This window comes from Miscanthus floridulus, chromosome 14, assembly GCF_019320115.1.
Source record: "Miscanthus floridulus cultivar M001 chromosome 14, ASM1932011v1, whole genome shotgun sequence".
NCBI lineage: Eukaryota > Viridiplantae > Streptophyta > Magnoliopsida > Poales > Poaceae > Miscanthus > Miscanthus floridulus.
In genome coordinates this window covers 6040946-6051427 of record NC_089593.1, presented here as the reverse complement: position 1 = coordinate 6051427, position 10482 = coordinate 6040946, and the positions used below count along the sequence as shown (strand labels likewise).

The following is a 10482-nucleotide window of genomic DNA, read 5'->3' as shown; positions in this document are numbered from 1 at the left end:
TGGATTAGCCGATTAGGCAAATTTTCTACTAGTGTTGCATAAACGACGGCCTACTTGGAGTACTACAGGTACAAGGGGATTGAATTCTATTTACTTCTCAAAAGTTTTTGTCCGCGTTGGAGATAAAAGCTTGCATTTTGTTTTGGTAGAAATCTATTTTACCTTCCTCGACTATCGTCGTAATCTGATTTTTCTTATGGAACTTTAAAACCAACATCTTACTCCCAAGGCTCACAAACCCATTCAAATTAACTCCTGGTTTCTTTTGAAGAGGTTTTGGAGGTGATTTGTCTTGGTTAAAAAAAATCTAGTAATGAATACTTAATATATGGATATTAAACCACACATAACCTCTCCGCATCACCGGTAGCCGGTAGTTGTACTCTTCCCTGCAATCTTCTATTGCAATGGTTTCATCGGCAAGAGTAATAATGCAGTTGATGGGTTGACAAGAGCCAACCGCGGCTTCACCGATGTCCAAACTTCCATTGTCAGCTTTGCATTGACTTTTGTCATCGTCTCCCATGGATGCATCCTCAAGTTTTGGATCCAGCAGCTTGGTAATCTCCTAGTTAACTTGTTGTAGTCACAATTCCATGTTATGTATGTGTTCTGTTATTAGTGTTGAAGCTACTAATTACACTTAAGAAATCACAATTCTTCGTGCTACTCTATGGAAAAATTGTATGCGTAAATTGCGGTAGCCACTAGGCATCATGGATCATTGAGCATGGAGCATGGTTTGTGATTGATGCCCTACTAGGTAGTGCTTCCATTTGTAATGCTCTTTCTATTACCCTCTAGTAACTATGGCATCGATGAAGCGCTTATTTTTCTTGGTTGTCTTACATTGCACTAGTGGAACCGTGATTTCTTTTGGTACGATAACTTATTAAGATAGTTGTACACTTTGTGTCATTGTCATCCTATATTGCTTGTATAGAGCTTCTATCCCTAGAGGTGCTGAATTGAATTCAGTCACCGAATTAAAAAAAATGTAGGATCGTGCCATGTATGTTTGCCTATTTAGACCATGACAATGACAGGATACACACCAAGATCTATTTATATAAAATCGAGTTGATCATTTTCGGTGTTTTCGTGTTTGTAACATTTGCAGAGGAGGGGGAGAGGCCAGTTCGAGTGCTCGTCCTCGCCGGCGTGATGGAGGAGGAGATTGAGGCTGTGACCTAGCCTCGAAAGTGGAGGAGGAGAGGAAGGTGATAGGGAGCAAGCTCGGTGGGGTGGCGGAGAGTAGGCGTGTGGTAAAGATAGCGCCGGTGTGGGCTAGGAAGAGGATGATAGTGCCGAGGCCACGTTAATGTTGTTGGCCAAAAAGAGAGAACTTCCATCCTCTCCCACCCATCCTGCCTACCAACCGCAAAATAAGAATGTCTCTATCTCATGAAACAAATAGAATATGAGATCATCCTCTCCTAAAAAATTGGGATGGACTCAGTCCCTGCCTCTTATCCCTGCAACCTAAGGCATCCTCCAATGGCTAGCTACGTTGTCATCCAAAATAATGTTTTATTCGATGAATGAACAATGCAATTGGTGTGCTAGCGATCTAGCGCGAAGCAAAGTGCCGACCTCACATGTTTCTGAACGCTCCTCTGTCTCACTGCACATTTCCTGAAGCACTTGCCTACTCTCCCTCTCTCTCTCTCTCAACGCATCTGTTGGCGATGTCGCCACCCTATTGGAGCAAGCCTAATAATGTTATCATGTGCCTGCCAAGTCTGACAAAAGGTTATGCTAGTCCTATCAAAACCTAGCTTGCCCTTTATGCATTGAGTTATCATAAATGAATTTATTCTTAGTAGCTTCGATTTTTTATATATATTTGATCAAACTTAAAACTCATTGTCTCCTCACAAAACGAGAATGACTTTCTTTTTAGGACAGAGGGAGTACATTTAGGTTCCTTGCAGCCAAACCAGAGACATATTCAAAATGCTTTGGTACCCCTGATGGCAGAATAAGGAACCATTTTAGGAGGCATCTACACAAGACCCACGCATACGTTGTCTAGGTCTGAATCTAAGGCCTCTTACTCCATGCAAAGCTAGCCTTCTTAGGGTCCATTTGGAATGTAGGAATCTCAGAGAAATTGCATAGGAATTTTACAACATTCAATTCAATATTGTAGAAAAAAAGTAGGAATAGGAAAAAAAATTCCCACATTCTAAACAAAAGGCCCTAGTTCTTACCATCACACATACAGATTACCAGAACCCATCAACAAGATCAACTCAGATGGATTCCCTCTAATTCAAGCAGATCCACAACGAACGAAGCCTACAAGTATCTAAAGACTTAGGCTGTCTCCAACAGGAGACCTATTGCGGAACCCAAATCCAAAATGAGTCTCCAACATAATACATATAGCCTTCAACAGAGTACCTATATGGAAGACCCATTTTGGGTGTCAGGAGAGGCATACCCAAATCTAAGTATCCTCTCTCCTAGAGACCTATTTGTAGAAATGATTGTCTTTTGGGTCTTGTTGTTGGAGAAAACCAAAAATAGGTATTGAACCCTTTGCCTGTAGCGCTACCCAAAGAACAAATGAGTTTTGTATTTTGGGTCACAGTTGTTGGAGACAGTCTTAGGAGCACTGAGCTTTACCTCCCAGGATTAAACCTTTCTCCAAAGAGCAGCTCGCTTGTGCACACATACAAAACGGCTGCAACGATAGCGAACTTTCTTTTACTTCACTAAAGTAATATCACAAACAGGCTGCCCCTCAGTTTATTTTTTGAGATGTCCCATCAGAAGCTTGAAAATATACAGTAAAACGTACGGATGCAGCTATCAAGCAATCTCACATAGAAAAAGACCCGGCAGCAGAAAACTACTGACCGTACAAAGAACAGAAAGGATGGCACAATTTAGCCGACTGAAGACAGGGCACACCATATGTGAAGCAGAAACTACCACACTGTGGAACTCAAGTATCTGGATAGAGATTTGGGGAAGGATCTCAGTAGAGGTGTTTGAATTGAGAGACTAAAGTTTAGAAAGTGTCATATGGAGGTGTTGTACGTGGTGTTCGGATACTAATAAAAAATAAATTATAGAATCCATCAGTAATCCGCGAGACAAATTTATTAAACCTAAATAATCCGTCATTAGCACATGTTTACTGTAGCATCATATTGTCAAATCATAGACTAATTAGACTTAAAAAAATTCGTCTCGTAAAACAGTCTTAATCTATACATTTAGTTTTATAAATAATCTATATTTAATACTCCCTAAACACGCCAGGCCACACAGCTGGGCCACTCCTTTGGGCTTCCATCCGGTTTTGCAAAGCCCATTACGATCTCAGCCCAATCATTATTCACTAACTTCTTCTCCAGCCTCCGCAGCTTCCAGGCTTGCTTCCTGGCTCTTCTTCCCAAGGCTCTTCAAGTCGTGACACAGACCAACACATTTTATAGGGGTTAAAAAGAAACATGAATTCACAGACACCAAACATCAGGGCAACCTAAACACAACTAATTGGATGCTTTGCTTCAAGTGGGCCTTGAAAAGAGCTAGTAGTTGCCTGGATAGTAAATAGCCATCAGTTCTGACGAATTACCTTCAGATTTACAAATAAGAAGAAACAATCCTCAACTCTTTACTCAATAAGTACCAACAACGATCATCTCCTTGGTGCTTGCAAAGTCACAGGAAGGTGTCACCATGTGTAAGCCAATGAGACCAACACAAGAGAGTAGCATATAGATCCGAGTACACATTCATCACCATGTTTTATTTGAACAATCAAAACCCCAAAGGGTAACGTCTCTAACAATGACCACCCCAAACTGACGGCAGCAATAATACCACATGTTCTACTGCGTTTCAGTGCATCATGTTCTTTGTAGGAGGGCAACACTATTCTACAACTAAAACCCTAACCAACTGAAAAAACAAACCCCCTACAAATCCCACCTACACCCAGGGCTTGGTCAGTTGGTCCATGCCGCCAATTATTCCTCAACCAGATCATTTCACACTTTCCTTCCTTCAGGCCCCTTGCTTAGTCCTTGAGCAGCTGTCTGCCCTTCCTTTAGGCCTCTTCCTCAAGCAGCATCTGATCAAAGTGCCACACCCCTGCATGCAACAATATCTCAACAATATCAACTAGGGGTAACTTTAGGCACGAGACATAGCAGATGAAAACCAAGTTCAACAACAGACTAACCGTGCCCCTTGCCCACCCTCCTCAGATGGGCGACATACTTGGAGATCTTATTTATGGCTTCCACCTTTCAAAAGAAAATACAATTTTTTCGTTCAGCTAAGAATTGCACCTTAAGTAGAGCAAAAACTATACAGAAGAAAACTTCATTCTGCATAATTTTGTTCCATAAAAGGGAACATATGCTTGGTTGCATTTACCTGCTCCTCGAGGAACTCACTCTCGATGAAGTCTGTCAGATGAGGATCATTGCACCTTGTTGCCACCTGTTAATTACAGGTGAAAACTCATTAGAAATTATACGTGGCACAAGTGTACAAACAACATGTAGTGACTCAAGTTAATCAAATTATATTTGCCCATAAATGTTTTAAGCATGTCTTACACAAAGCACACAATATTTCATAAGCATGTGAGTGAAACCAACTTACACCATGCAGGTTGTGCAGCTTCTCATTAACCAGCTTTTCTAGAGCCAGAGCCAGCTCCATAGCTGAAATCAATCAAAAAAGGAACAGATCAAAACATAGCTATCAGATTAGTTTTCCAAATATGTCAAACATGAACAAAACTAGAAAAGACCAACCTAGCTGATAACCAACCAAACATTTACTAACAATAGCAAGCCTTCTATTTGTATATAAGCCGTGCTAAATTGTTATTCACTACCAGTCTTTCATTCTACCATCCATCCATATACTGAAAACTGCAACTCATACAACTAGGTTCAATTGTAGAATAATAAAGTACGCTTTTTGACAACAGTTGGCTTTTCATACTTCCTCTGCTGTACCACACATGCAGATTTCTCTAAGGCACTTGAGATTCAGGTCCCATCCTAATCCAGAGGTCAGAATCAGCAAACAAGAAAGAAATGCACGGCAACTCACCGTACAAAGCATCGCCTTTCTCAGGGTGGTCAAATTCAGTCAAGGGCGTCACAATCGATTGGAGCCTCACCCTGCCTCCACGTTTGTTCTGACGGCAACAGAAACACATGCAGTGCCGCGTCAGTACCCCAAGTGTGTAGCATAGGAGTACAACGGAACGGAGCAAAGGGTCAAAGAAATTAAGAGGACCGAACGAACCTGGTACTTCATGAGCTTCTCAGCATGCTCCCTCTCCTCGTCGCTCGATTCCTTAAAGAATCTGGAGAAACAAATGTGCAGAACCACATCATTACAGAGGAAATGATAAAATGGTAATAATGTAATTTATTTATAGATGGGTAACTGAATTTGGTGAGAGGTGACGACTCACTTGGCAAATCTTTTTTTTTAAGTAAAGGCAGGAGCTCTGCCGCTCAATTAAGAAGGAAATAGAGTTTTATGTACAGACACTAATGGTGCCAAAAAAACCCGGTCATAGGACCAACTCAAACACCGGCCATAGAGCCAACACACAGAAGCCACCGCTCATGCACTTGTTGATTTAGCCCGCACTACACATGGCCCTACGTCTCTGAACAATATCTTCCTTGGCCAGATAGGCGATCTGTTCCGACGTTTTATGTTCGTTTTTGAAAATTCTCCTATTCCTTTCCTTCCAAAGGTTCCACACAACATAAATGAGCACTCCATTAAATGTTCGACGTTCTTGCTTTGGCACCTTGCTCGCCACATCCTCCCACAAGGTGGGCAGGCGCTGGGGATCTTGTTGGGACAGTTGCACATCAAAATTTTCCCAAGATAACACCTGGTTCCAGACGGCTTTAGCGAAGGGGCATAGCAAAGATAGATGCAGTCCTGTTTCCAAAGGTCCATTGCACAAGACGCAATGCTCATGATGTAGCCACCCTCTCTTTTGCAAGTTATCCACCGTGAGGATTTTGTCGTGCATTAGTACCCAGGCATGTATCTTGCATTTATTTTCCGCCCTTGCTTTCCAAATGAGATCAGCTTGGAACTTGCAGTGTGAACCTTGGAACTGTATGTTATATGCCGAACGTGTGGAGTAGTTTCCATCAGCCGTCCATCTCCACACTATGGAGTCCTGCACATCGAGCGTGAGTTGCACTTCCTGAATCCTGATCCAGAGGGCGACGAATTCTTGTATCTGAACGGATGTTGTGATTCGCGTCTTGAGGGAGCAGATCCAGTTACCATTTTGTAGTTCCCAGCAAACCATCCTGTTCTTTCGGCTCACTAGCTAGAAAAGATGGGACGCTAGGTATCTTGGAGCTTCACCGTCTAGCCAATTGTGATGCCAAAAACGTGCTTTGTTACCATTCCCAATTGTTATCGATGTTGAGGCGTTGAAGAGCGAACGGTCTAGGTCATTGCACGGCAGTGTCATCCCTACCCAAGGTTTTGAGTCATAAACACACTCCTGCTACAACCAACGTAGGCGCAAGGCTCTTCCAAAATTTTCGAAGTTTGGCACCCCCAACCCTCTCAAATCTTTTGGCATGCAGACTGTCGGCCAATTTACCAAGCAATGCCCTCTGTTGAAGTTCTCATCACCTTCCCACAAGAATGATCTTCTGATTTTGTCAATTTGCTTTCTTGCCCATACCGCCAGAGGGAACACGATGAGGTGATAGGTAGGCATCGAGGATAGCACTGAGGTGACCAAAGTAAGTCTGCCCGCTCTGTTGAGCATTCTACCTTTCCAACCAGGTAGCCTCTGCCCTATGTGTTCAATGAGCGGTTGCACATGGACCTTCTGTAGGGACCTTGTATGGAGATGCAATCCCAAGTAGCGGCATGGGAAGGATTCTCTTGCCCCTGCAAAGGAGGCTAACACATGGTCTAGATCGATGTCTTGGCATCTGATCGGGTGGACAGAACTCTTTTGTAGATTTATATGTAAGCCTAAGACCCTACCAAATTCCTGGAGGATCGTCGTGATGGAGTTCAAGTCGTCCTTGATCGGGTTAATGAAGATAGCCGCATCGTCGGCATACATGGAGGTCCTCCACCTGGCCGTAGATAGAGGAAGAGCAGAGAGGACGCCTTGCTGTGTTGCCATGTCTAGCAGGCGTTGAAGCAGATCCATAGTGAGAATGAACAACATGGGCGATAGAGGGTCGCCCTGTCGAATCCCTCTGTCGTGACTAAAAGTTGGGCCCTGCTGTCCATTTAGCAGCGCTCTCGACGACATCGTGCGGAAAAGGACCGATACCCACTCCCGCCAGCGTGGTCTGAACCCTAAGGCCTGCAATACCTCCAGAAGGTAGCTCCAGTTGACCGTATCGAAGACCTTGTGTATGTCAAGTTTCAGGAATAGCATGGGCAGCTTCATCTTTTGCATTGTCCGTACCGTGTTTTGAACATATAAGAAGTTATCGTGGATGCTCCTCCTTTTGATGAATGCGCTTTGGCATTTCGAAACTAAGGAGTCCAGCAGCAGCGCCAACCTGTTTGCAAGTAACTTGACAAAAATCTTTGCTATGCTATGAATGAGACTGATTGGGCAAAAATCTATAACTTGCAAGGCGTCCCTTTTCTTTGGGAGTAGGATGATGTTTGCCGTATTTAGCAGCTCAAAGCCTTGGGAGTTTAGATGTACAGGCTGTTCACCGCAGCAGTAACATCATCTTTGATGATGTCTCAGCAGGCTTTGAAGAAGGCACCCCTGAAACCATATGGGCCCGACGCCTTGTCGGGTGGCATGGACTTTATTGTCTCTTTGATCTCATCTTGCGTGAACGGGGCCTCGAGAGCCGATAAATCCCTTGGGACATAACCGAGTGGTGACCAGTTGAACGTCAATGACCTCGGTGTATGTGAGCCTAGGTGTGCTGAAAAGTAATCCGCGATGATTTTTTTTGTCATTGTGTGTAGTCGCCACCCTCTCCATCTGTGTGCAGACAATGGATATAATTCTTCCTCAATCTTGTGCTGGCCCGAATGTGGAAGAATTTTGTATTTATATCTCCGCTGCGGATGCATGTGAGCCTAGCTCGTTGTTTAATCCTTGACTTTTCAATGGCAGCTAAGCCGGTGCTTCTGATTTTTAGACGCCGGCACAGGTCGAGTTCCTGTTGTGTGAGTGTCCTAAATTCCTGCGCTGCCTCAAGCTGTAGCAGCACCTTTTTGACGATGGCCAGCTGCAACCGTGTGTCCCCAACCTTCTCCCCGCGCCACCGCTTAAGGCCTTTGGCCACTCGCGCTAATTTTGTGTGCAACCGTTTGATGGGTAACAAAGAGTGCACAGGTTTACTCTAGACTTGTTCCACCAATTCCCTGAAACCATCCATCTTGACCCAAAAAAATTCAAAGTGGAAGGTCTGGTTGTGGCAGTGCTCGAGTTCTCCCTGCAGGAGTAGCGGGGTGTGATCGGACATGAGAGAAGGCAAGGGGTGGAGAAAGCATGTCGGGAAGGTTAATTCCCAATCAGGGGTGCAAAATAATCTATCGATTCTTGTTAATGTCGGATTGTCTTGCTCGTTGCTCCAAGTGAAACTGACGTCGTTGAGGCCTATCTCTTTTAGGTTCAGGTCAGTCGATGACCGCTTTGAAGGAGGCCATGAGGCAACGGTTTAGACTGACAGTTGTGTTTTGTCTTCTGCTAGGTAGATGAGATTAAAATCTCCTAGGATGAGCCATCTCCCGTGGGCCGGGCAAGGAATAGCTGCAAGATCCGGTAGAAATTGTAATTTTTCGGACGTCTCCCTGCGGGCCATAGACAACCGTAATTTGCCATTTGGTTCCGTCTGCCCTCATGGTGACTGTTGTAGTCACGGCATGTGTAGATAAATGTTGGTCGGAGAGCTGGAAGTAATCCTCATTTACCGCCATAAGAATGCCGCCTCGTGTCTGAGTGGCTGGTAGTATAACAAAAGTATTGGCGAACTTAGCCCGAACAGTACGTCTGACAGCACCTTGATCCAAATTTTGCATCTACTTCTCCTGGAAACACACGATGGTGGAGGCCATGTCTCTTACCAGCACGATGGTGGAGGCCATGTCTCTTACCAGCAGACTCACAGCATCTTGTCTCGCCACGTCGTTAAGACCTCTCACGTTCCAGCAGAGAATATTACAGTTGCGTTGTGACATGGGAGCTGGCTGTGAACCCATTGGATAGCAGCTGGACATGGAGACACCATGAGTTCTAGGTCTGGGAGGAGGTGGCTACCGCGCCACCGTCGAGGTCACACAAGGCCGTCATCGCCTTGATCACCGGCTCCGAGAGCGGCCCACTGAAGAGTCTGAAGTAGTTAAGCAGCATGTCGTCCGTCGAGTCTCCTTCCTCCTCCATGACGCCGAGCTTCTTCATGAGCACTTGGCGAGCCTTTGCGTGTGTGTCTCCTCGGGGCCGCGACGAAGTCGCGATGCGGACGCTTTTGCGTCGCGGTGCTGAGTTCTTTTTCCCCTTCCGTGCTGGCCTAGGTCGATGCCGAGGGGCTTGGAGCAGCGGTGCCGGCGTCGGCTGCGTGATCTGGTCAATGAAGGTCACCGTCGCTCCCTGCTGCACCGTCTGGGCCGCCGGTGCGTTCTGCGGCGCGCTCTGCCTGCGTGGATGGCGTCTAGCGTAGACGCATCCTGGGCGAAATCTTTTGTGTCGCGCCGAGCAGACCCTAGGCACTCCCTGGTTGTGTCCGGTGTGGGGGGAGGGACCTGGCGTTGCAGGCGGTGCGGCTAGAGGCAGCACCGGCTCACCGTGTTCCTGGCCATCAGCAGGTGTTTCCAGCCTGTGTCTGTGAAGCAATGGGGGCTCAGGGGAAGCAAATGCAGAGTCGAACAGTGGAGACAGGAACGAAACTGGTGGTGTCGATCTGCTACCGTTGTCTCTTGTCGCGGTCGAAGTAGGCAAGGAGGGAGTGGTACGCATACGAGGCGTTGTACTCCACACTGCACGACCAGAGATTCCAGGGTCAAATGACAAATTGCGATCACATTTTCGGTTGGTTGAATTAAATCCAAATCAAATCGCAGACATGGCTGTAATGATCGACAACACCAAAAAATAGCCTAATAATATACTGAGCCTTAGATATCAATTGCATCACTCGATTAAGAACAATAAGCAACAACTTAACAAAACGGAAAAATAAATCGCACAACTTAGCAGACAGCACAAAGCCACAGACGCAGAAACTACGTTTCACCAAGGAACATCGTTCTCTGAATGAATGGTTGTTTATTTGTTGCCTTTGATACGCCTCGTTCCGTCGTCCGGCGGCGTCCCGGTCTTCGTCTTCTGGAACCACCTCCTTTCCGAGATGTTGCTAGCAATACAGCTTGTTCGTTGGTTGGTTTCAGCCAAGGCCTATCATCGCTGGTTGGTTTCAGCCAAGGCCTATCAGTCAGTCAACGGTATTTTTCTCTCACGACAAA

At 45.4% G+C, this 10482-nt stretch overlaps 1 protein-coding gene across 2 annotated transcripts; it reads right to left on the bottom strand.

Moving 5' to 3' along the window:
* Positions 1-3751: 3751 nt before the first annotated feature.
* Positions 3752-6394, bottom strand: LOC136502864 (ferritin-1, chloroplastic-like). Of its 2 annotated transcripts, XM_066498121.1 has the most exons (6): positions 5459-6394; positions 5287-5347; positions 5089-5176; positions 4630-4691; positions 4399-4464; positions 3752-4265 (listed from the first exon to the last, which is right to left on the bottom strand). In XM_066498121.1, exons 2-6 carry the CDS (start codon positions 5296-5298, stop codon positions 4197-4199), a joined length of 297 nt encoding a protein of 98 aa, XP_066354218.1. In that variant the 5' UTR covers positions 5299-5347; positions 5459-6394; the 3' UTR covers positions 3752-4196. The 2 variants fall into 2 exon arrangements, with proteins under 2 accessions (XP_066354218.1, XP_066354217.1); XM_066498120.1 differs by having other exon boundaries at positions 5287-6394.
* Positions 6395-10482: the final 4088 nt, after the last annotated feature.

What these genes read in the sequence shown, in the direction of transcription:
- LOC136502864 (XM_066498120.1), bottom strand. An exon ending in GAAAGGCGATGCTTTGTACG is followed by an intron (nt 4,692 to 5,088) that starts GTGAGTTGCCGT and finishes GATTGATTTCAG; the next exon opens with CTATGGAGCTGGCTCTGGCT. An exon ending in AGCTGCACAACCTGCATGGT is followed by an intron (nt 4,465 to 4,629) that starts GTAAGTTGGTTT and finishes TGTAATTAACAG; the next exon opens with GTGGCAACAAGGTGCAATGA.